We start from the raw sequence: 26,575 nt of genomic DNA, 5'->3' as shown, positions 1-26,575 counted from the left end.
GCAGGAGGGAACAGGCTGCTCCTTGCATTTTTCTTCCTTGTCAGCAAAAAAGAATATTCATTTAATGCTTTGCATGAAGACTTTGCTTAGAAGGTCTTTATTCATATTTAATTACTAGCTCGCTGCAGCTCCCATCTTTAATTACCTTTTAAAACACAGGTTATAAAAATGCACTGACATTCTTTCTTTTCAGTTACTGCATAAATTACAGGCTTCTCAACTGCTCACCTGGAATTAGTCCAGCCTGTGGGAAGGGTGGGACAGGTTCCCTTTCCTGACTTCTCGACACCTCAGAGGTTGTTGCATCTCGCTCTGCAGAGCAGGACTGAAACCGTGGCCTAGTGTCACATGAACCAATTCCATGCCTGAAGGCACATAAGCACATTGGCACTCCCTCTGAGCTAATTAACTGTGCAGAGGGGCCTGGCTAGTAAGCCAGGCTGGTAGCAAAGTACCACGGTAATAGTATTTCCAGGGCACAAGCTGCCTGGTGCTGCCCTGAGCGTCTCTAGCAGGGTGCTGTGTTATGCAGGGCAGACAGGCCTTTGCTCATCTCCCATTGCCTCACCCATGTCTCTCTAGGTTTTTGCTTCCTGGACATCTCTCTGGTGAAGCTACTTCTTCAACTTTCCTTAAAATCTAGTCCTGAGTTTCATATCCAGAGCTGCTAATACTTTCCTTTCCTGGCTGCGCAGTACTTTGCTGTCCCCACCTGGTGTTTTTTCTGAGCTGAAAGCACTGGTTACTATTATTGGATACATGAGAAAGTCCATCACTTAAAACATGTCTTCAGGCCAAGTCATCAGAGGTGCAAACTGTAATTTTTGTCCCCCTGCAATTAATCCAGCCCTTACTATGGCTCCTGGTTATGTGCTGGTTTTCACCGTGTAAGCTCGCCAATGCTGCTGTAATGCATGGGAATACACACAGTCAGTTTTCAGGGAGTGATGGTGGGTGTATTACATATCTGCAGAAGAATTACATGCAGAGCTTTTGGCTTCTGCCCCCCGTTAACAGCCAAGGATGCTGACCATAATCACTCCAACCTGTTTGCAGGACAGCCTGGAGGGGTTCCTCACATGCTGCCTGGCCACTCCATGACCTCGGTGAAATGTGCTGCTGGGGCTCTGCCACAGGTTTCCATAAGCAGAATATCTCCAGGGTGCTTTGGTTCTTGGCAGGCTTCATGGAGGCCAAGCAGTGACAAGGCTCAGTCAGAGGACAGAAGGGTGAAAGCACTGAGCCTGCTCAGCTTTGCACACAGTGTCTCTGGCCTGTCAGCAGGGCTTTTCTTAGGACAGTCTCTGGAACCCCAAGCTGATGCCTCTTTCTCTTCTCTCGGCAGATAAAAGAGCTCTTCGTGAGTTTTGAGGACACTCCCTTGGGAGCAGCATCACTAGCCCAGGTGCACAAGGCAGTGCTGCAGGATGGGAGAACAGTGGCAGTGAAAATCCAGCACCCAAAGGTCCAAGCTCAGAGCTCCAAGGATATTTTCCTCATGGAGGTAAAACTACCTGTTGACTTTGACTTATAGAGCAATTACCACTGAAACATGTGGGAGCCACATTCACCTATGGTGTGAGCAGGTACAACAGCACCATCCTGTAGCTTTGAAACCTCCATAGAGATAAATGCTGTCTTACAGGAGTAACACAGAAAGTTGGTGAGGATTGCAGTGAGGGTGATTGCATGGGTGGAGAGGCTGAATAAGAGAGTAAGAGTAAGGGAAGAAAGAAGGAGAAGACATGTAAGTGAGTCCTGAAGTCTCTCTTCTGCCTGTGTGTCCATTAACTGGTGGATCGAACTGGTCTCAGTTCCCCTTGCAGTCAGGACTGTGTGGCCAAGGAGAAGTAATTCTCCATGATGAGCGTTTTTTTTCAGTTAAATTCCAGTGTGGATTCAACAGTGTCCGAGCTTGCTGTTTCTTGATCAGATCCTTAATGCTGAGCTCATTCATGCTGAAAACAAAAACATCGAAGTATGGAGAAGGTCACCTAACAGGGGCAGGCGCACAAAATGAGGGATTCAGCTAGGAAAAAAGTTTCGGTGCCTGTGCCCTGTTCCTCTCCTGAATGGTGCGTACCATTCATGTTCCCAGTGCAATGCTGTAGCTTCTCCCAAACTTTTAAGTCTAGTCCAGTGAAGGGAGGAACTGGAGAAAAGCTGTGGCACTGCACTGCATTGCATTAGTCAAAGATGATATGGTAGGGAAAAGGAGACAGGGCTGAGGTGGAGGAGAGGGGAAGGAGTAGGTCTGTAAATGGTAGTGCTAAAGCTTTCGGCTCTCCTAATAAGTCTATATCTGTATGTACAGTAATGTGCACATCCATTGGCATACAAGTATGGCCACGGAACTAAAGAGGGGAAGATTAAGCTGAGAGGGTCTGATAAGTGTTTAGAGTGTACTACTGATGTAATGACACACAGTTCTCCATCACAGGAGATCAAGAATGAAAGATCCTGCCAGCACCCTCTCAGAGGAGCATTCCCCTACTAAAGAGGAGCTAAAACACCCTACTTTGAGCAATTCTGGCTAGTCTGCAAAGAAACACAGCTGTTTCCAGTTACAGCACAATGGTTTGCAGCTGAACATTTCTTTTGAACTAGCAGTGAAATAAATTTTTGGGTTCAATAAAGATATCCCAGTAAGATAGGATATGTCTGTTTCAGTGTGGGTCTGAGAACAGAGAACTGTTTGAACTTGCTTTGGGTCCAGCTGTAGATTTGAATGTGATTCAGGTCCTCTCCAGGACTGACTGCAGTGGTGTGCCTGATGGGTTTGCTTTTGTGAGTCACATGCACAGCAGTTCTCAAGGGGCTTATGGTATATCCTGCACTCCTGCCCAGGATAGGATGGAAGAAACTAGGCAGTCAAGGAAGAAGGATGTGGAAGGTAATGAAAGACTGTGAGACCAGGGCAATAAGAAGATTGTGTACGAATGAGCCAAGATCTAGATCCACCTTGGGGCATTTGCCCTTTTAACAGTGGGTATAACTTAAAAATTCCCCCCTCTCACTATGTTGCTGTGATTGCTGGTTATACTAGTAAGAGACATTTAAACAAATAATTTTAGAATTATTCCTGTCTTTTCTGTTTTTAGACTATTCCTTCTGGGAAACTTGAAACAAAACCAGTGTATTTCTTTTTGTCTGTTTGGTATTGTCCTTCCTCTACAGACTGGTTTGTCATCCTCGAGATCCGTTGTGTACACACAGCTATAGGAAAATAGCTCACGAGGTGACACATGCAGTCAAAGGGTCTCTTGTGGAGTGCTGGCTTACATGCATCATCATATCCTTGTGTGGGACTGTTTTTGTGTAGGCTGCACTGAAAGCCGGATGATGTACCTGGAGATTCTGGTCCTTTAAGAATCAGACAGACATTGCAGTTAGGTAGGCAGTTGATTTAAATATTGATGGAGATGGTCTTATTGAGAGACTGATGGGAAGGAATATGAATGGGAAAAGCTAGATGGAAAATTTCTAAATTCACTTGAGGTTTCATAGCATCATTGCTGACTCTTTAAAAATCAGTACAGCATCTGATAAATCCAGAGAGAGATACTTCACTGCTCTTATATCAATACTTATTTCAAGACAATATGTTAGACAGATGTCAGAAAAGGGATAGGCTGAATACTTGTTAAGTATGTCCCTGCTGATGATCAAGTTGGCAAATTGATTCAGAAGAGCATTTAAAGAAAGCAAAAAACAATGCATGAATTTTCTCGCATCAGGCACCAATGGAATAATCCTGTAGCCCCTGTAAAGTTTATGTACATGTTCGTGAAGATTGTCGGTTACATTTCATTTGGGTGACATAAATTTGAAAAGATTTATGCCTCTAGATATAACGGTAGAAAAATCATTCAACAGTGTCTGGAACCTGGTGATTACATTTTTAAAGGAACATTGAGTTTGGAAATGACATTTAGATAAGAGAAGTAGAGACAGGGGTGGAGAACAAATGTTTTAACACAGCTGAACAGGAGCAGTGATGGTTCATAAATTTATTTTTTGTCATACATTTCCATGATAGCAGCTTTCTGTGTGTGTGTTTCAAACATTCCTCCTGCAGTGCAGGAATCCCCACCTCAACGGGGGAGATCTAGGAAGGGAAACTGTCTAGGAACATACACTGACAAGTCTGTTTTCATTTTCAGGTGGGTGTACAGAACAAGTAAGATGAAGACAGCAGAGTGGATTGCATTTTTGTGTTTTGTTCTTGTTTTATGACTTAAGTAGTTAAACAAAGCCAAACAAATTATTTTCCTTAAGATGTGGTCCAAATTGTCAACTTGTGTAAATTTGTGACACTGGTTGAGAAACTGGCCCTTCATTTGAGCATGAAGTATGCTTGGCTGCTGTGCAGCTTTCATTGTGCCATTCAATCTCATAATCTTGATTTTCTTCAGGAAGGACTGCCCGTCACTTGCCCCTTTATTAAATGTTGCTGTAAAGAAATGTTTCCAGGAACTTTTCAGCTGGGCTTTTCAAGGCCGTGTGCAGCTGAATACCTAATTACTTTAAGAAGAGAATGCCAGGTGGTGGATGTATGATATTTAGAAAAGACCACCTTAGCATCAGTGATGATGGCTGTGACTGATGCTGAGGGGCAAATCTCCCTCTGACCCCCACCAGAAGTGTCCTTTAAAGATCTGCAGTCTACTACCTGTATCTGAGCTCCACTGTCTTCTCTGAACCACCCAGTGGATTTTCTGTGCTAGCAAAATTCTTGCTCAGCAGTGGAAGAAGTGACGTAGAGGTGACAGGTCTTTAGATCTTCTTCTTCTGCATTATCTGAAGGCATTAAGCCAAACAGTGATTTGTAGAATTATAGAACTCAGAAGAGAGTCGCTCCTGGGCCATCCCCTTGCCTTGATCTTCTGGAGGGCTTTGCTCTCCTATGTCTAGGCAGCAGTTAGCTGGGCTCCCTTTGGTGTCTGTGCTATCATTCAACTCCTAGATATGCCTGTGCGGAATGGCAAGGACAACATTTGTGTTGCAGGACCAAGGCATGACACCATGTGTTGTGTTATGATACTGCAGGAACTCTACAATCACTTGGGGAGGAGACTAGGTTTTTTTGATCTGTAAATTATATGGAACTATCTTATCAACACAGTACTGTATGTAGCTGCACGGCTTTGGAGCTAGGATGCAGCTGATTGTCCATTTGCTTGTTCTCAGGTTCTCCTCTTGGTTGTGAAGCAGATCTTTCCAGATTTTGAGTTCATGTGGCTGGTGGAAGAAGCTAAGAAGAATCTGCCCTTGGAGCTGGATTTCCTCAATGAGGGCAGAAATGCTGAGAAGGTTGCTCATATGCTCAAGAACTTTGATTTCCTGAAGGTGAGGAAACACATGTATGTATGTGCATTAACAGTCTCACTTTATGCCTCTTGTGCACCTCATTCACCATGTGAAGGAAACATATATAGAGAGAATGGAGTTCAGTCCCTCTGTGTTGTTCATCCTAGACTGCTCAGCTGATACAGACCAGCAACTGCTCAGACACATGCTTCCTCTTTGTCTGTTTCCTACCCAAGGCACTGTATATTGGATGAGGAGTGGTGGCTTGGGGCCAGCAGTCTCTGGAGCTGGCTACTCATTTTCCCAAACATTGTTTCTGAACTTGTCCAGGGACCTGTGAATTTGCCATTCTTTGCTGAGCCATCTCATGGTAATTTTTCCTGAGGGCATGAAATGGACATAGAAAAGCTAGACTGAATCTGATAATGTCAAGTAGGATTGGTCACACTGTGTATCTCCGGAGGGAGCATGTTCACAAGAATCCTTCCTCCTGCACATTCTCACTCTGGATTTGAGCATGCATCCTTCATACACATCCATCGCTAATGCATTCATGTTACCTTCATACACAAACTCAACTGCACCCATATTGTGCTCTTCCCCACTGACACTCTTACCCCACCTCCCCTGCTACACACTGACTAAGGTCACTGACAAATGTCTCAAGTACAACCAGACATGTACACATCTCATTCTTGAAAAGACATAAGCTCACATCTTCAAACTCACACGTGCACAAATCTCTTGCTGACATACAAGAGGCACAAGCTTCCACTGTGTGCATTCTGGAAATGTGCAAGTATGGCCAAGCACACATAGCGCTGTTGAATACAGTCACTGATGTAACTGCATTTGCACATACACAAAGGCAGCAAAAAATACACCCTCCTTTGGACCCTCCTGCATACACACATCAAAATGAGGTTTTCACCTCCCATTTGTGCAGAAATACCAAGATGGAAGCAACAGATGTCTGAAATTAGGTGAGTTTTTGTTAGACTTCATAGGCTGGTGCATAATTTTTTCCTTGCTTCCTCCATGCGAGGGCTATAATTCCTTGTCACCTGACTCCAGGTTTGCAGCAGTCCTTTTGGAGCCCAGTAGCAGCAGTGGTCTTCCCATAGACACAGATAGCTAAAAGCCACCAGGGCTACAGAAGGCCAAAGGCCAATGATTTTGCTGAGTGGGCGCTTATCGAAGTGATGCACCTTGGAGAGCTGCATCCGTTGCAGCTGTAACTACGATACTGTGAAGTAAATCCCTATGGAGACAGCAAATCGCCTCCTTGCTGGGTTAAGGAGCTATGATGATATCAATATGTGTAACAATAACAAATGGCTTGAGATGGCGAAATAATGGATGCTCTTGTCTGACCTGCCAATTCAGAGACATGTTCATCACCCAAAGGCAATGGAAGAATTTGGCTTCTGTATCATTAATTTTCCTAAACACGCTAGAAAGCTGAGAAGTGGATTTTGTGCTGTGAACCTGTTTGAGCTTTTAAAGCCAGAGATAAATTGTTTCCATGAACTAGCATTACAGCCAAACATCTGTGAGCAATTAAAAAAATCACTGAAGAATTTAGCTGTGAGTGAGAGAGGCATCTTCAAGAGCATAGGTAGTACTTTACAAGCCCCCTGACTTGCCCCTGTAAATCTTGAGACAAGAATGACTGTCATCTGAAATGATCTAAGGCAGCAGAGATCAGTGAGCTAGACAGGCTGGGCAACTGCTAGTTCTGGAGTTGGTTTGCTTTCTCACCAATCTAACTCTGTGAAGAATGGACATCCAGATAAGCTGGGAAGGCTGCGAGTAACCGAATCCCCCTTGCACATAATGGATTCCTGGCATCAAAGTCTACATGAGATTAACATGCAAAGTGTGCCTGGAGCATTGAACGAGGGGACACTGGAATTGCTCAGCAAAGGAGTCTGATCTAAAGTGTCACATGGTGAGGCAGAAGTGAGTGACATTGGGAAAGGGTCTCTCTAGGACAGGAACGGCAGGGGAGGCAGATAGTTTGTGAGGGACTGAGACACTGTCAGTCGTTACAAGCAGAGTATGAAACAAATGCTGCTTGTTCAGGAGTTACGATGAGCTACAGTGGCCCGGTTGGTTCCCCTGGCTCTGGTTGCACTAGGTGGGCAACACCTCTTACCTCTTCCTGTCCTGTCCCAAGGTGCTGGACCCTTGCAGTGTGTGAGTCCTGAGTCCACAGCTGAGTCAGGTGGGTGAGGAGAGGGGGCTGCAGAGCCCGCTCTCTCTTTGCAGGATCCAAAATGTGTCTCTCTGTATTGGGGCACAGTAATGGGAAGGGGTGGAGCTCCCTTATATCTTTGGCAAAATGTACCTGTGTGGCTTCAGCTGTGTGCAGAGGTAAATCTGGACAGCTTGGGAGATTGGTGAGCACAATGACGTGAGGAATATATAAAGGGAACTTCAGCAAAAGGACTCTTGACAGTAGAGGACTTCAGCATGGAAAGAATTTGGCTGGAGAGAGAGGCTGGAAAGGGGGAACCAGACTGAGCGATGGCTGTGTCACTGCCTCCCTGGGTGACACAGGGCCTCTTACTTGTACCTCACTCAGCTTGATTTACTGCAGATTGAATGAAAAGTGCTTTGACATTTTATACTTGTAACTGTGTCACATTGGCTATAAGATAGTTAAGGGTCTCCGAGGGTTTCTGTGAGAAGCCCCTTATCTGTGATGCCTGATTTTTCTCCCCGTTCTGTTGGAGACAGCCTAAGAATGCAGGGTTTGTCAGCTCGAAGGCATTTGTGTTCCAAGGGGCACTGCAGAGATACGATTTATGATGATGGCTTATCATTCTTAGAGCTGCATAAGTGGGCACTGTGCGTAGCAAACGAGAAGCCGTTCCTGTCTAAAGAAGCTGAGCGCATGATTCAGAAACTCATAATAGGTACTAGTTAAACAGCCCAGCCAGAGGAGCTGCAGAGCAGATAAGAGAGCTCTCAGATATCAGTGTGAGCAGGAGGTGGTCAAGCTGGTAAAGCAGGGCCTGAAATGTTACATCAGCACAGATCCTGCTGCTGTTGAATTGGTGTGTTGTCCTTGCACACATTACTGCTGTCCTGGAGAAGAGGAGAGTAGCTGGATTTACCTCACTCGTGCCCAGGAAAAAAGCAAATCCTCACTTCAGCCTCTTCCCTTTTTACTGCTTTTCTAATTTGTGTGTGATATATTCTTCCTTTCCCAGCCTATTGTTCAACCTAACCCATCTGTTCGTTTCAGGTCCCCAGGATCTACTGGGAGCTCTCAACAAGGCGCGTCCTTCTCATGGAGTTTATGGAAGGGGGACAGGTGAACGACAGGGCCTACATGGAGAGGAATGGCATCAATGTCAATGAGGTAGTTTCTCAGCTATCTCTGAATTGGGCATGGTGGGCAACGGAAAGCTGATATTGACATCAGCTGAGGATGCAAAATGGAGGCTGACAGGACAGGAGGAGGCAGAAAAGGGAGCATGTCCAGATGTGAACAGAGCAATCAGTCTGAGAGATCTCAGTTCTTGTGTTTTTGGGAAAAGTACATAACCCCTTTGGGGGAACACTCTCCTGTAGGCTGCCCAGCTAGAGAGATCTTCCAGGAGAGAACATGAACTGTATCTTCTCAGCTGCCTTCCTAAGTTAGTATGCAGCTCTTTCTTGGCCTAAAGAGCGCAGCCAAGTTACAGGTGGGGGGTTGAATAACCTGCCTGTTTCTCTTTGCCTCTTCCTCTGCTCTTGCACCCAGCAGAAGTCATGAGACATTTTCCAGTAACTTCTGCAGGCAGAAAGGCAGGCACCTTTTCATGTTTCCACACTGAAATACAGAAAAGGAAGGTCTAAGGTTAAGTTAGATTTTGAGATTGTCTTTCCATTGTAATTGTGATGAACAAGCCAAGGCCAGTGGGCAATAGTGAATGACACTTTCTTCTGGTCCATTTTCATTCAAGGGACTTCTTAAAAGAAAACAACCTTATCTTTAGATAGTGCAGTCTCTCTTCTTTCAACACTTCCATCAGGAAGACTTTGGAGCATTAGGTCACTGGTTTTCCTCCTCCCTCCCATCAGGGTATCACAGAGGTCATTGACAGCTGATCAGAGGTAGACACAATTCTTTCTCTGTGTCTATTTTGTGCTGGTGATCTTTCCTTGTATTTACCAAGGTAACTGCCTCAATGGTGCATCTGGTCTGCAAGAGCACCATAGTGTGACTTCTGAGAACATGATAACTCATGGACTTTTCTATCAAGAGATTTTAAAAGCCCGGTCCATGGAAGAACACCCAGTCAGCTCCATTCACTCGGACAAAAAAAACTGGTCAAAAATGAGAGAGTAATTTCTTTGAGTGAATTTATCCTATCCTTTCCTTCTACTATAAAAGCAGAGGTCAAAACTAGCCCACAGCACTTGGATAAGGAAGTGAATATTCCTCAAGTCTTGAAATAGTCAGAAAGGCTTGTTTTGATGTATTAGCGGGAGGATTCTTGAGCAATGTTTGCATTCAGATTTTGAGATGGACTTCCTCATAACTCTTGGACAGCAGATCCATTCTGAGACTAAGGTAGCCAGCTCCCTGGGATTTTGGTTGCTTCTTTAAATTTTCTCAAACTGCTGGAGATAGCAAGCAGGAGGAGCCCAGGGAAGAACATTCTTTGCTGTCCTCCATGGCTTTCTCCAGCCAGCCAACGTGGACAATTCAATAACTGCAGCATTTCAGTGGGATATTTTGCTGGCAGTATGTGCCAAAATAAAGTAGAAAAGCAGCTGATTTAAGTTTTTCTAACTTGCTGAGGCTTGTGCTTGAGGTAGGAGAGATTTAGGATGAAAATTCTGCTCATTTGTTTGTTCATCTGCACCTTTGGGAAGGTCATTTTGTGATGTCTTGGCACCATAGGTTCCATGCAGCAATGAAACCACATATTTTGCTGATTCTCAACTGGTCTCTCAATGATGGCTAAGATGTAATTTAGAAAAAGTTGTCAACAGACTTTTACTAATACAAAGTATAAGCCTCAGAGCTTTCTGACAATCTGTTGGATGTATGATGTTGTTCACCTTAGTGGTAGGACTAGACTTTTCTGCAAACTCTCTCAGTGCCTGTGCTGAGCTGTTCTTCCTTTTCTCTCCTCACTCCCCAAAATAAATAATTAACTTTTACTGATTGCCAGTACAGCAACAGTGCAAAGGAGGAGATACCAAGTCTGTCAGAAGCATGTGATGGGGAATGAGGTCTGCTATTATGGCCAGAGTAAAATGAGGTAGGAGCAGTGCACAACCCAGACCACTCCTCTGACGAGGTGCAGCAGATGGAGACAAATATGACTAAGATCCATTATAAGCTGCTGCTGTTGATGCCCTGGGTAAAGAACTGCATGGTATGCTGCTGAAGTGAGCAAAAGGCAGCAGACACTGAAAGGAGCATGAGGAGTGGGTGGCACCCCGGTTTTAAAACTATGACATGGCTTATAATATACAGCAGTTCAGGCTTTCAAGAGATGTATTAGCTCCCTAAAAATCACCTCAATTTATCTATCTATCAACCCCTCTATCATCTTACTCCATTTTGTTTTACTGAGCGGAGGAAGAGGAGTCTTCACTAAATAGGATTTCTCTTGTGTGACAATGCAGCTTTGAAAAGCAAGCTGAGCCTCTCTCGTCTAAATGGAAAGGATCCCTGAGGTGAAAGCTCCCTTCAAACCAGGTTACTGACATTTACTTAATACCGTCTGTAGCAGGATTATCATTAAAGCTGCCCAAAAGCACATTAATCTCTCTGGATCCGTCCGAGCGCTGGATTGTAATGGCATTTAATCAGAGAAGGCTTTGATTTCTAAAGACAAGTGCAAACACTGGAATATCTGCCTGTGGAACAGTTACTTATTCACATGCAAGTGTAGCTGAGGATGAGCATGCAGCTAGGATACTGACAGTGAGAGGGAAGCCTGGAGAGTGGAGTTATCAAGAAATGAGCTGGCATTAATTTTGAGGAAAGACCAGGCCATGGCAGGGTTAAGAAGAGGCACACCTGGTAAATGGGCAGTGCCTGTTTCAAGAGACAAGAGCATTTATAGTCCTGGTTGGGAAGATATATTTGGAAGAGGTGGGCAGAGCAGGGAAAGGAGGAAAAATAGAGGCTGAGGGGCTCTCAAGGTGTTTGTAGCATACTGTATGCAAGACCAAAGGAAGGATAGCAAGGCTACATAGAGCATGAACTTCTAAAGAAGATCCCAAATGGCACAAATGCTCCTTTGCACCCATTCTGATTTTACCTGATTTATTTAGAGAGATCGTGTAAATATACAAATCTTAACATTGTCTCTGATTTGCTGCATGGGTCCTCCCTGTCCCTCCGTGTGGATCCTCTGCCTGTGTCTGTAGAGGCTGCTGGATCAGCAGGCTATAGAGTTATGGAGCTTACAGACGAGCTTGTGGCATGTGCTGTATTGCCTCCAGCCAAACAGCCAGCTCAGGTAGCCAAGTGGAGAGTCCCCGATGGTCGTCCTGGCTTACATTTGAGTCAGGGAAAGGAAACGATGCCAGGTACTTCAGCTCACTAAGAGCCTGGTCATGAGCTGTGGATGATTCAGAAGTCAGGAAAGTGTTTTGTCCAGCTGAGAAGTGAAAGGAAACAGCTAAGGTACTTTAAGATGAGCTACTGTGCGCAATTATTGCCATCTGTCACCCCATTCTATTCTGGCTTTTTGCTTCCTTCTGTTCCTAAATGGGTTCTGCACTGGAGCAGTATCTCTTAGCTCAATAAAGAGCCCAGCTACCTTCTCATGGTTGACAGCTTTGCAATTTAAAATATGTTTTCAGTGTGGTATTTACCCTTCTGCCAAGAGTCAGGAGCTGCTGCCTTGTAGCTGCTAAAATTTAAGTGGGATTTCCCAGGGTGGCATCCCTTTTGTCAGCACAAGTGTGGAAACCTCTCATGTCTCAAGTATTTGTGCTTAAAACACTCAAGTGTTAGATGAAACAGAGCGTGGAGAACAACGCTGTTCCTGGAGAAAACGGCTATTTCTGCTCTTTGCACCTGCTGATTTCATCTGGGGAGAGGTTTCCTTGGAGATTTCCTATTGTATGAAGCTTAATGAAAATTCACAAGGCCCTGGTAAGCAAGGATTGTGACCACCATTTCCAGCTTCTGAACTCTGCAAAGACACCAGGTAAAAGAGTTAAATTACACATGAACCTGTTTCTTACTCAAAGTCACTCTCAAGCATCAGTGTCAATCAGTTGCTCAAGCCTCAGCAAGATGCTTTACATTAAATCCAAGGAAATATGACTACATTTAAAGCCAAAGGAAAAGGATCCCCATGGCAATTTTGGGTCTGACAGAGATGCAAGAAACAATTAAATAAACAATGACTGGTCTCCTCTACCTGTGTCCTTTTGAGATTCTGTAGAAACTTACCAAGTTAGTCCCTCTGTTCCCTGGGCAGATGAATCAGAATATGTCTCACCACTTATAATGCTGTGGAAGATGGGGCATTGAGCAGGAAAATAATTTCCTCAGTCCCCAACAGAAAGTATGGGGCATACTAGGAGTACACTTCAGGAGTCCTAAAAACTATTCCTGTATCTTAATGACATCATGTGTGTCCAGACATCACCTTGCTGTGATGCTAGATCAGTGCATAGTAACAGTTCTGCATTACAGAGTGCTGTGTTTTGATCCTCACAACTGGATCACAGAGGGCAGAGTGTGAAATCGGATCTCTTGTGTGTGACTGTCCTAATCTTCTGTGGATAAGAGCCATTTCAGAGCAGAGACACAGAACAGGCTCCAAATTGTGGCTGTTCTGTATCCGCACCCTTTGCTAATTTGACACCAGTTTAATTGGGCAGGATTGCCCTAGCAGGATTAAGCAAATGCTCAGATGATGGCTGTAATAACAACAACGAAAGAAAGCAAAAACCCAATACACTCTTCAATCCAATTAACCTTCGATTAAGGTTCCAAAATCAATGCTATTATTTTGGCCCGAGGAGGTAATATTGAGCCCTGAGAAATGAGCTGCACAACGACCTTTACTTTTAATGAGATCAATAGAAGTTAGTGTCGCCATCTCTTAAAATAATTGGCAAATATTACAGCCAAATTAAGGCCAGAGACTAGTATCTGCTCTTGATCTAAAGAGACAGTCACAAATTGAGGTGGGACAGGAAGGAATGATGCCTTATCAGCCCTATCAGGCAGTTTCATCTGGGACTTATCAGGGACAGGTGGTGAGATCAGTTCTACAGTGACCATGTCACAGGATTTTTTTCTTTGTGTTTCTTCTTCATGTCAGTTGGAGGCATGGAGCCAAAACCACTCCTGCTTGCTCACAAGGCCAGTAAAGTGATTTTTCATGGATAACCCAGGCTGGTTGTTACATTGCAGCTCCCTATGAACATGATATATGTGCCATTTTTTTATTGTAGGAGTATTCACAGGCTCAAATTTGCATGCACTCTTTTTTCCTCTCTGAGAAGTTTATTGCTAACTGTTGCATGTTGGTGTTTGTAAAGATACTCATTTGTGATGGGCTTTCTAGCGTTTTGTTATTGTCCGGATGCTCTGTCAGCTGGGTATGCTGATTTGTTAAGACGGGAGTTGCATACTGGGGCTGGTGTGTGCCCAAGGTTTGCTGCCATAGGGCTGTATGCAAGGGAATATAATATGGGTTCATCAAAAGTAGCTTACAGTGGATCATGTGAGGACAACAGGTTGTCTAGACTTTCAAAACTGATGGCAGCAACAATTTGCAGCTGTGTACATTTATAAGAAGTATGTCACTGCTGCTGCCTCTACTACAGCTTGGGATCCTCTGAATTAGCTGACAGAAATGCAGTAGGTGTACTTGGTAAAATACTTGGTACACTGGCTGTCAGTCAGTCAACTAGAGAAGGTGGGGACATTGCGAAGTAGGTAAGAAACTGGTAGAGGCAATGGTGGAGTGAAATTACCGTAGTGGAGTTTTGTGAGGTTTGCTCTTCAAACAGAACTTATTTAATAAATTCAGTTATGACCTTGACGCAGACAGAACTGTGTGAAGGAGGTTGTTGATGACACCAAGTTGGGAGGTTCTGTCATTGTAAAGGAGGATCAGAGTAGCAATAGCACTTGGTGGCCTTGAGGACTGAAGTGATAGAAAGAGATAAAAATGAGCAATACTAAGTAAAAACTGTGAACTTTAATAAGAAGAGTTTCTTAAATATGTTGGGAGTTTTCAGAGGAAAGTGACATATTAGAATAAATTTGGGATATTAGACAGTCACAGGATAAATGTGTGTTTCCAGCACAAGTGTGACAGTGTAAAAGGCAGGTTGACTCCTAGGACACATCAGATGAAGGTGCATCCTGTAGAAATGGGGCAGTATTTATGCTGTATTTATGCTGGAAATGTTCTGATAAAGATAATCTCGGAGAACACATTACAGTAGTAAACACTGGAGATGGAAGGGACTAGTTAAACTCCAGGGTTATATTAGCAAAGGAAATAATGGATATAAATTTGACATCATTAATATTACGCTGGGATTTAGGGGAAAAGTTCTGACCATCTACAGAGTGAATTTTTGGAATGGCCTCTGAAGTCGTGCTTTCTGTCAGTTATTTCCAGTGACCAGTTTATAGAGAGGCTGTGTGATACCGTACAATAACAAACTGCAATGTCTACACTGCATTCCTATTATCTTTTGTATTGGCTTGTAACTCATGTAGGATAGTTTGTGACATGCAAGCATCCTTGCCATATGAGTACATAGAATGATCTTAATTTGCTTAGTTTGGTGAAGAGTTACTCCAAGTCTGGCTGTTACACATATATCTGACACTCTATTGTTTTTGCCCAGGCTGATGATTCCCCCATTTCCTAGACTGCAGTCTGCTCTTTCCTCAGCTACATTTTTTTCAAAATGAAAACACTGGGCTGAAAATGTGCGTTTTGCCTGACACAGTGACATGATCGTGTCAGGTAATGTGGCAATGGCAGGTTGCTATTTTCATTGACTGGTGAGGCCATAGGCTCACTTGGTGACTGTGGTCATCATGTTCTGCTGCAGCACAGACAGATGATTTGAACTTCTTTTAGGCAATAACACGCCTCCTGGCAACAGGCAAGGACATGCCTCTGGCCAGAGCCAGAGTCTGGTGTCAAGTTGACGTATCAAGCTCAGCTTTGCTTGCTGACTAGCATAGCTTTTTTTCATATGTGTTATGCCTAAATTATGCCATTCTTGATTACACGCCCTTCTGCCTTGTTGTATTTCTTGCAGCACATCCAGTGCTATGAGTGCTTCTGCTTCCTTACTATTCAAATCTTTCAGCGTCAGTAGACTGTCCCTCTTCTGACATTCCTTAGCCAACTTCAGAATCTTCAGCTCTTTTAATCTTTTTCCCAAGTAAATTCCTCCTGCATCCTGCTCATTTATTTGCCTTCTCTGAACTCACTCTGTGTTGCCTGCATCTCTCTGTTAATGAGGTGTCTGGAAGTGAACGCAGGTTTCCAGGGGTGATTATTATTTTTTTACCATCTGCAGCAGAACAATGCTGGGGGACCTTGATGATGATGAGCACCTCATTGTGTTGGATGATGAACAGGGAAAGGCATGATGACCTCTCTGTCTCATAACAAAATGCTTGTGTGTTTACTTTGGTCTGCTTCTGTAAATCACTGCAACCTTACGTCTAATGTGTGATGCACCCTCACCCTGAGGTCCTACACAGCCTAAATGCATGCTGAATTCCTCCCTTCTCCTGAGTAGAGGTTTTTACATGTTTGTTTTCTCATTTTACCTAACTGCATTTTTCCAAAGTGAATTTTCTATATGTTATTTATCCATTGGCCTTCTCAATAAGGGTGGAATAAAGGCCCATAGCTATGGGGCACAGTACTGGAAAATTAATGTATATAACGGTGTCATGTTTTTTTCCCTAAACTTTTTCTCTAGAAACATGAACTCCCTTTGTCTGAATTATAATGATAGGTTGCTATTCACATATTACCCTCTAAGCCCTAGAAATATAACCTTTCTTTTTTCCTTAGAATTCAACAGTATTGGTGCTTTCTATCTTAATTTAATTTTTATCCTATTTTAGAGGTATGTCAACAGACAAAAAAAACCAAAAATACTTGAGTGTGCAGCATGTCTCCGTCTCTTACACTGGGTATTTTTTTTCCAAAGGAAATATATAAATGTATATCATAAATCCCTGTAACATACCTTCTGTATGCTAACTAAATTATACAGAATGCATTCCTCTTTCTTAAGCCATAAAGTCTAGTTTCAATGAATTAACTACTGCAGATACTCAAGGCTGCATGCTGAGGTTCAAGTAAATGAGTACAACAGAGAAGGGAGAGAGGGTGAGGATCTTGCAGTGAAGACTGTCTTGTACCCATGACCCAGCCTGTGGGTCTGAACAGGGCTGTGACCCCTCTCTTTTCTTGGTAAGGTGAGAAGATTAATCCCAGGCTTCCTTTTTGTTGTATTTTGGGCTGCAAAACACTATGACCACAGATCTGTTTAGTAACCTAATCTGTCTGCTGATGGTTACTCAAGAGAGGAGACCTTCCCTGCACTTGGAGCCTCCAGTCCTACCAGAAGATGAGGGTGGCATGGGTAACTTGGTGAGAAGTGTTTTTGTAGGATCATAGGATATTTGAGACTGGGAGGGACCTCAGGAGGTCCCCTGGCAAACCTCCTGGTCAGGCAGGGTCAGCTATGAGGTCAGACCAGTTTACTCAGGGTGTTATCCAGTCAGGTGTTGAAAACTCCAAGGATGGAGATTGCACAGCCTCTTTGGGCAACTTACTCCACTTCTTGACCTTCCCAACTTGTGCCACGTCCGCAGCCCAGAGGGAGAGCCTGCTGTCTTTGAAGCAGCCTGTATTCCAGTGTCCCCAGTCAATAGCTTTACAGGCTTAGCTGTGACCAACCAAGAGGTTTGCAGGTACAGCCAGCCTCTGTCTGGACTTGTGTGTAACGGGTATGAGGCATCACGTTGTGCCCCAGATTGTCCCCAAGTCCTCATCTTCAGTAACTCTCTGCTCTTCCAGGGCTCTGAAGGACAAACAGCTGAGGCAAAGACGGCAAAATGCAATGTGCTCAATGTGTGCACAGGTATCGTGCCTGATGATCAGTCCAAGACATCCAAGTCCATTCCTCCTGGTGTGCAGTTTCCTGAGAGGCTATGTGGATGAGTGATTGGCTTAAAACGGACTATCTGGCATGTCCTTGGACTGTCAGCAAGTGCTGCTCAGTTCTTCTAGGAGGTCACAGCACCTGGTACTTTGTTCCTATCCAATTTTAGAGCTTGTTGATCTTGGAGGCCTCCAGTGATCTGTTATGGTGATTCAGAAGGATCACTTTCCCCTCTGTTAGTACTTACAATAACACCTGTGTGGCATTAAGGCAGCTGTGCTATGTGAGATGGCATGGCTGTGCCACGCTGCCTGCGTGGGTGATTTGGCATGGGGGACAGCATTCCCCATCGTCCAGCAGTGGCTCCAGGTCCCACTTGAGGGATGGAGGTTTGTCTTACCTGGTCCTGCAGCTGTCCCTGTTGATGTGTTGCAGGAAGGGTTCCAGTTCTGTCTTCTCATTTGTAGTTATTTGGGCACTGTTCATAACAAACGCATTTCAGAGGTGGCTGCATTTCAGAGGTGGGTGAAGCTAGCCCTTCCCTGGCTGCCTGGTTTTCTGCAGAACGAGCTGTTGTTAGTATCCTCACTACCTCTTCTACCACCTCTGCTTGTGGGAACAACTGCCTGTTTGCTGCTTACACTGTGTGTCTGGGGACACAGTTGGAATAACTTATAACGATTGTCTTTTAATTGCTTGTTCAGCACTCCGCTGTGGAGCACCATGCTGCTCTCTGATGTCAGGGAGGGCTGGCAGTGGGATGTCAGGGCGAGGCTGCTGGGCTGGTGCATGTCTAGGCATTGATCCTGGGCCCTGGGGATGTTTGTGTGGTCCTAGGAGGTTTTTAACTTTAATAACATCTCTTGGTGATAAGGAGCAGTGGCATGGAGGGACGCAACAGTGACAGGATGATTTAAACAGCCTTCCTGTGCTGCTTCATCTTCACAGACATCACAAATCAGATTAGCATGGGACTGAGGAAAGGAAGGGGAAAGTAAGGAACAGCATGATGGAGATAGGGAAGAGGAAAAGAGGGAACCCATGTTCTGGTAGGCAGATGGACAGGCTGAGTCTCCTCCCACCTGTTCTCCACTGGGTCCTGCTGCCATCTGTAGATGGAAACACCTGAGTCTTCCTCTGAGCAGTATTGACCATCCCAGCAGCTCTTTCTATGCCTTCCCTGTGGATGCCTGTCTGCCTCTATCTGCCATCTCATTTTCCTTATCATTACCAGAAACCCTATTCCTACCCACAGATGTCTTCTCTTTTTTATGCCAGGCAAGTGTCCTTAAATAACCCCTGGCCCCACAAACAAGGTGTTTGTGATGCCCGCTGCATGGATCCTTCCCTGAATGCTCTGGGTCACCCCGTGGTAGATGCTAGCAGCCACCCTGTGCATTTGTCAGTGTGAGGAGCTGCAAGAGCTTGGCACAGGGACATCGGCACGTGCCAGCCCCTCGCTCCCCACAGTATTGGCATGTAGGGGCTGCCTCCCCTGCCCAGCAGGCACCCTGCTGTGGTGGCAGTGTATGACCATCTCCTGTCTCCTTACAGATCTCTCGCAACCTGGGGAAGCTCTACAGCGAAATGATCTTTGTGAACGGCTTTGTGCACTGTGACCCGCACCCAGGCAATGTGCTAGTGAAGAAGTGCCCAGCCTCTGGCAAGGCCCACATTATCCTCCTGGACCATGGGCTCTACCAGGTACGTTAGCTATGGGGGGCTTCCAGGGCTTTGTGAGGCTGCCTGTGGGCATCAGGCTGAAAGAGCACACCCAGCTGCAGCCTTGCCCCCCTAAGCCCACATGAATACATTTGTCCTATTATTCCTATAACCCTCCAAGGATGTTTCCTGGCTCTGAAATGGGGGAGAGGGCACAGCTAGGGGGAACAAGGCTTACCCCCCTCCCCAGTTCCCAGCCCTCATGGACTTCTGGGGCCCATGTCTCCCTCCCCAGGTACTGAGCGACTCATTCCGCATGGACTACTGCCGCCTTTGGCAGGCCCTCATCAAGGCTGATATGAAGAGGGTGCAGAAGTACAGCCGGCGGCTCGGGGCAGGGGATTTGTACCCTCTCTTCGCCTGCATGCTGACCGCCAGGTCCTGGGCGTCTGTCAACAGGGGCATTGACCGGTCGCCAGTTTCAGCCAGCGAGGTAGGTCCTGTGTGCCCTTCCCTGTTGCAATACCCTTTCTTCTGCTCGGATACCTTTCTTTTTTTGTAACCACTTGCACCACTGATATTGCAGCAATGCTGGGCAACCCCTGGAAGCTCTGTAGCAAATTCTGCAATGATAGCTGAGCTGGAAAAAGCCAGGACTCCTTCTGCAATGTGTTTTATAGTGGCTGAACTTAATTTCCCAGTTTCACTTGTCATGGGCTGCTTAAATTTTGTATAATATTTTAATGGCTAAGTGTTCACCAGTTTTGGCAGGGGAAACATTTGTAGATCAGCCTTTTCTTAAAAAAGTATTGAATGCAGCTGTGCAGGAAACCGTCAAGGAGGATAGGTTAAGGTAGAGGAGACATAAAGGCTTAGTGGGAAGACATGAGAAGGATAATGCATTATCACTGTTCATGTAAATGACTATCAGCACTGATACAAACTCCTAAAAACCCTTGGAAATTACTTCCCAATCAGAACCCTATTATCTTGGAGTCAAGGTTGCTTAACTGCAGAGCCTGTCAACTCAATCACTACAAATCTAGGAAATTGCCACTTACATTCTCCACCCTTTCCTATCCACGCATGCTGGGATGCTTCTTATGCCTCTTCATGCTCCTGACACACATACCCCACCTTAAGAAGAGTAGAAGCCCCTGCCGGCTGTGCTGTTTTTAGAGATGAGCATACAGTGGTGTGATTTCAGCCAATGGACTTGTCTCTGTAGGTAGAAACATGTTTCGTCCTATGGTTTGTTTTTATCTGCATGCATTTGTAGTAGAGAGGATGAAATTAATTTAAGTAGTATTATAATATTGTCCTGTGAAATTCTCTTCTGGAAATTCCTTCCAATTGGTGTTTCGTTTTGATGGGTGTGGTGGGATTTGCTGCACTGGCTTATCATTATCCATAGCAATGAGTAGGTCAGATTCCTTGGGTAATGGAACCCCATGCCCCCAGTAATTTCATTGCTTCCTATCTGCGTTAATTTTCTGCATATCAGAAATTATATACTGACTGTCTAGCCGATCTGTGCTTGATCTGGTGAGTTCTGGAGCTGGTAGCTCCAGAAAAAAATTCAGAGGCACCGAAGCGAATTGACACAGAGCTGGGTCCACTACTACAAGGCCAGCTGAATTTGAGCTAATGAGCAATGTTTATCCTAAATTGGCTTGTGAAGGTTATACCAGAAGTATAACTGTGGCCACATGGTGCCTTGTGTGGGCTAATGAACTTTGTCATTGAGTTGAATTGCTTGTATGGAGCCAGCTCTGTTGTCTTTGCCTACATGACACAATTAGTGCTGAAACTGGATAATCCTCAGCAGATAATGGGGAGCTGAGCAGATTTGCTGTGGCATTAGGAAATGAGCTGCTGCTTGCTCTTAGTTTAGAGGTGAATATGAAAGATTGTATCAGCAGCAAGAGCCAAGCAGTCTGTAGGCAGGTCCCATCAGTATAGAGGTCTGGAGAGTGTGCTTGAAGATGTATCAACAGGAGAGTAGCCCGTGAGAGGAGGAAGCAAGCCTCATGAAACAAAATCTGATCTGTAGTTCTTTGTCCAGTCTGGGGCACTGCATCTCCAGAAAGATTTGATGAAACTGGGGTGAGTCCAGTCGGAAGCTACAAGGACTAGTGGTCAAACAGATGCAACCCATGAGGTAAGTCTGAGCAAGTTAGGGCAGAAAAAGTCTAGAAAACTGTGGGTTGAGAAGAGTTGTAGTAGTGATTTTCGAGTCTGTTAGACTGCTGAAAACAGGACAAGAGCTAATGGGTTTAAATTCAAATAAGGAAATTGGGGTTAAACAGGAGAAAAGCTGGATCTAACAGCAAGGCTGTTGAAACGCTGGTTCGGATGGTCTGGGGAGGCTGTGAGTCACATCACTGGAGAGTTTTAGGAGCAGGCTAGGCAGATGTGTGAGGATTGCCATAGGTGTAGTTCTTCCTGCGTTAAGCCAAGTCCAGGCAGCTGACTGCTCAGGGTGGCTGCTAGCTTCATCTCATCAGATTTTATGATTGTGGTTTGCTACATCCTGCAGCAGCCTCAGCAACTGAAGCCAAGGGGCTTTTCTCAGGTCCTATGGCAGAGTTTATTTCTTCCTCTGTGCACAGGTTTTGCCCTTGACAGAAAATGACAGTTCTGATGACAGATCATGTTGTTGTTTTGTGATGTGGACAAGCATCTGGAGTTAAAAATAAAAAGAAAAGAAACAGAAAAGAAAACCTATGTGTGAAAAATAAAGTAGCCTCTGCAGTAATGCTGGCTAGGACAAGGGATAATCAGGAAGGAATTTTCTGCAAACAAATAATGGAACAACATTTTTAACATTTGGGAGAGCTAAGCATCTTCTTGCTGAAGCTTTGTGCATTTGGTCAGTGACAGAGGCAGGAGGACACAAAGATTTATTTGTCAACAGCAAAGCCACCATGGTGGTGTGTGAGCTGTATACATCTCTGACCATCACAACACGCATGCTTGATTTGTGCAGGGCTGTTCCTTTATAATATGTCTGAAGTTCACAGAGAGTGAATGTGAGATCCCATATAGTGAAATATGGGCCATCCATCCCTCATTCCAGAGGAGAGAAGGTGTTCGAGCTGTCCTTTCCCTTTCTCATAAAGGAGCCTCCCTCCTGTAAGTAGTAGTTTACTGCCCTCTGCGTGTGTCCTGATGGATTATGGAAATTTCAGGACGTTCCAGGGGCTTCTATTTGGATTTGCTGATTCATGTCATGGCCTCTGTGGGAAGAGGTAGGGCCACAGTATGCATATGGGATCAGCTCCACACCACACTGACCTACATTTACTGGGATGGTGGAGGGACTCTCAGATCTAAAGAGAGGCAGAAGAGTGGGGCTGGCTGTCTTGCATGCTGTAGTTGCTCATGTTTGGAGGGGAGCCCATCCTAAGTGGCTCAGGCTGTAGCCCATCAGTTATCACTAGAATCCTACTGTGGGCAGTGTATTTGTTGGAAGCTGGGGAACCAAGGAACATGAAGAATCATCCTGTGTCTGCCTTGCTTGGTCTTACCCTCTTTCTTTAAATGTCTACTACTGGCTGCTGCCAGACAGGATATGGATCTAGATAGACCCTCAGTCTGACAGATGTCAGTTTTTGATATTTTGGGTTAGTATGACACTTAGCAGAGTGCAGTTGAGTTGTGTTGAGGACAGAGGATGAAACTAGGCTTTGGAAACAGCTTCATCAGGATGGCATAAAGCCATTGTTGCATGGGACAGCAAGACAATGAGGGAGCAGTCTGGTTGTCCTTGCAGCATGTCTCCATCTTCCTGAGCAGTCCTGTGCTACTTGCAGCTCTGCCAGCTTTGGTGCTGGTGAGATGTGACTCAGTCAGAAGGCTGCAAGGGCAGTAATGAGACATGGCTGCTGCAGTCTGCCTGGGGCCAAGAGCTAAGATAGCAGTGAGTGCCTTGCTCTCCTGAGGGGCTATTAATCTTGCCAGCAAGGGGACGGGGTCTTATCTCACTGAGGGGCAGGTGAGATACGGCAAGAGTGATCTGTGACTGTGTTGTGAATGCTTGGGATAGGCAGGTGTCTTCAGGAAAGCAGGATAAAGAGCTCTTTAGCTTCTGGCCTAGAGTCATGGTCTGGAAAAAAATTGTCTTATCCTGCCAAATCTCATCTGCATCTGGACCTGGGTTTCCCATGCACTCTCAGCTTCTCTCTCCTTTCTCTCTGACATGACCCGGCTGGCCGCAGGATGTGGAGATCCGGTCCAACGCTGCTGCTTACCTACCCCAAATCACCCAGCTCCTCAACAACGTTCCCCGCCAGATGCTGCTGCTGCTGAAGACCAATGACTTGTTAAGGGGGATCGAGTCAGCCCTGCACACACGGGCCAGTGCCAGCTCCTTCCTCAACATGTCTCGCTGCTGCATCAGAGCCGTTTCCATGTGAGTCTCTTCTCCAGGCACCAGAGGTCAGACATGGAGCAGCAGGGGCTGGCTGTCCCTGGGGGTCAGGACCTGGGGGGGGATCCCAGGGCCAGCAGGCCAGCCAGGGCCCAGTCCCACAGTGGCTGAGAAAGGTGAGCAGGACAGACCCTGAGATGGTGGTCAGGTCCAATCCAAAGTCCATGTCATAATACAACATCATGGTGACAGGGCATCTCCAAGGTCAAACTAGTAGATCAAGTCAATCTGTAGATCAGGTTGTCTGGCAGGTCCATGGTGACAAGACAGGGCTCAGGTCAAGCCAAGAAGTCAGCATGGGGCCCATGTCAAGGGACTTCACAGCAGGGCATGAGCTGGGGTCCATTACTCTTCCAGTGTAGCTCAGGCAGGGACTGAAGGGGCAGTTCTGAGATTAACTGGAGCTCCTGGGCCTATGATCAGAGGGTTGGGGGAGGTCCCAGGCTAGTCAAGGCCATTAAGGCTTATTAGAACCCCCCACTGAGGGCCATGACAAGGCCTAACTTGACTTCTTGACCTCTGACTCTTAGCTGTGGACCTCTCCCCCTCATTAGCCCATCTGTTGTGGTCCTACCCTTTCTCAGCTACAAGTCTCAGCCTCTGCCTGTATTGTTCTTATGCCCATCAGCCTCTCCAGAGGACAGGTCTGTTACCCTGGGGCTGGGACAGGGATGGAGTTGGAGCCCTTAGGGTAAGGGTTTGGGATTTGGCCCCTCCAGAAGAGGGCAAAAGGCTTCCTGCCCATTACAGGCGTCACCACTGGGAAGCATTTGTGAGGTAGGAAAGATCTGCAAGTTCATTGCTGCCAGTTTCTGCAGCCTGACTGAGGGACTAAGGCTGATTGTGAAGGTCGAGCTGATGTTTAAAAGTTAGGACCAGGAGTCATTCAAGTGATTCTCATCTGTGAGTCTTGAGGCAATGCACTTCTGCCTCAGATTCTTCCTCCTTGTGGAAGAAATAACAAACAGTTATTTCTCTGGCTGATGAGGGACCTATGAAGCCCAGTTAACCTCTACTTCTAAAGAAAGGTGGAGAATTACTTTTCCTGAAATCAATGTGTCAGGATTGCTGGACTCTTACGTGTGCTACCAGGAAGGGCTATAGCGGTGTTCTCCTGTCCCTGCTAGCTCAAGTGAAGCTGGGGGTAGAAGCAGAGGATGCCATGGCCCAGGGTCACTATGAATAGTGGGGAGAAAAATGGGCTCACAAGGGAGCAGGCTCTCTCTTCTACCAGATTCGTGCTCGGAAGGCAGTCCCCAGCTCCTCAGGAACATTACTTGGAGAAAATCCCTACTCCAGGGGTCCCCACTGCTGGTGATTCTCCAGATGTGAGACATTCCCCTCTCCTGGGAAGGGTCAGTTGTACTGAAGATGTAGGACAGGCCTCCTTCCCACTGTGCTGCATCCTGATGGATCTAATGCAGTTATTTCTCTCATTCTAGGTACCAGAGGAGCAAGAGTCACTCGCTTTTCAGGAGGGCCCAGATCTCACTCACAGAAGCCCTGAGCCTGTGGCAGATCAACTTGTATGAACTCTTCCTGTGGCTGAAGGGGTCCCAGCTGGGGAACTGGGTCATTGCTCTCCTGAGCCAGATGCACCATTCCACGTACTGACATGAACTGGTGGGAGAGGCCCAGGTGTTCCCTCCCTCCCTTCTGCTCTCCATGGCACATTTGCCCTTCTGACTGTTTCTGTCTGTTCTGTGGGCTATTTTTGGTTCTTGTTCCATGTTACACACTGCACTGTCCTTGCCTGTTACAGCATGAGCTTTCTCTGTGGCGCTGAGAGGTGGAGTCAGTACTGGAGCTCTGCTGTTTCATGGTTTAGGAAAAGGAGGTGCAGGATACTGTATGTCAGGAAGGGCATAGTACTTTCTTTCCCCATATGAGCCAGGGAAATTCCACTCAGATTCCAGTGGGACTGCACTGGAAGCAAAAGCCTCTCCTTGGCTCTTTCTTAAACAATCTTAGAGAATTTAAGAGAATCCCAACACTGCCTAGAATGCCCCAAAACATTTCTCAGACCCTCAGAGAGAAGTGGTAAGTCCCTTTAAAATCTGGTAGGGTTTATATTAGTTTTTGCAGTTCCTAGTCTGATTTCTGTTCAGGTGTGCAGAGAGTTTCTCAGAGGAGTGAGACCTTGTGGAGAGCTGGCATTAGGGCTTCCTCTCCCAGCACCAGGGAAAGGGGACCCTAATGGTAAGAGTGGTGGACTGCAAGTCTGTTTTTTTGATGTTTGTCTCCAGTCCTGTCAGCAAGTGCCGCTGTGTTTTTGGACTTTTCCTGCTCTGTTTCCTTGCAGGTGAAATGGGAGAAGGGGACAGTGGTCCTGCCTCTTTTCCAAAACTCAGGGAAGGCAGGAGGAATGACAGCTCAGGGCTCTGAAACTGCTGGTAATGTATGTGTACTGTACAGTACTGCCACACAGCAAAATAAATGTGTTGTATCAAAGACCTTTGGGGGAGGGATACCTGGCTGTGCACTCAGGGTGACGTTTGGGCCTCTAAACTCAGTCCTGTTTCCATTTCTCTTCTGAGTAAGAGATGCCAGGCAGTGCTGTTAACTCATTGCAAGCCAAATGAAATTACCTCTTGGTCTTTCCTCTTTCCAAGATGTTTGTTGCACATCTGGGTCCTCTGGTGCTGTGTAAGATGTGTGTTGGGATGGGATGGAGGAGTGGGTGTCATTCTGGTGGGAGGATGCGCCATTCCTTGCCACCCAGATCCATGCTGAGCCTGCCTCCTCCCTGCCTGTGGGAGCACGCTGCAGCACATCTGTGGGACATCACTATCCCTGTACCACACACTGAGCATTTTGCCTCACCACTGCCCATGATGTTTCACTGCTCCTGCTTCGGACAAAAACCTGCCACTTTCTCCACGGTGCAAGTGACAGTCTGGTGGCTCTGACTCTGCAGCTATGGGATGGCTACCAGGAAGTCTCACCCCAAGGCCTCCTTCATATAAGACATATTTGGGATCCTGGGAGAAGTCCTTGCTGCTTGTGACCCATCCTGTAGCCAGGAAAGGTGGA

At 45.8% G+C, this 26,575-nt stretch overlaps 1 protein-coding gene across 1 annotated transcript; it reads left to right on the top strand.

Moving 5' to 3' along the window:
- Positions 1-1,345: 1,345 nt before the first annotated feature.
- Positions 1,346-25,533, top strand: ADCK1 (aarF domain containing kinase 1; the record flags this gene model as incomplete). Its single annotated transcript, XM_010078235.1, has 7 exons — positions 1,346-1,504; positions 5,191-5,349; positions 8,564-8,680; positions 19,003-19,152; positions 19,406-19,603; positions 23,331-23,524; positions 24,985-25,533. Coding segments are annotated over 7 exons (1,149 nt in total), but the record flags the coding sequence as incomplete, so codon positions are not given.
- Positions 25,534-26,575: the final 1,042 nt, after the last annotated feature.

This window comes from Pterocles gutturalis, unplaced genomic scaffold (assembly GCF_000699245.1).
Source record: "Pterocles gutturalis isolate BGI_N339 unplaced genomic scaffold, ASM69924v1 scaffold38543, whole genome shotgun sequence".
NCBI classification, from domain to species: Eukaryota; Metazoa; Chordata; class Aves; order Pterocliformes; family Pteroclidae; genus Pterocles; species Pterocles gutturalis.
Note: the sequence above shows the minus strand (reverse complement) of the source record. Positions and strands in the feature narration are given on the sequence as shown.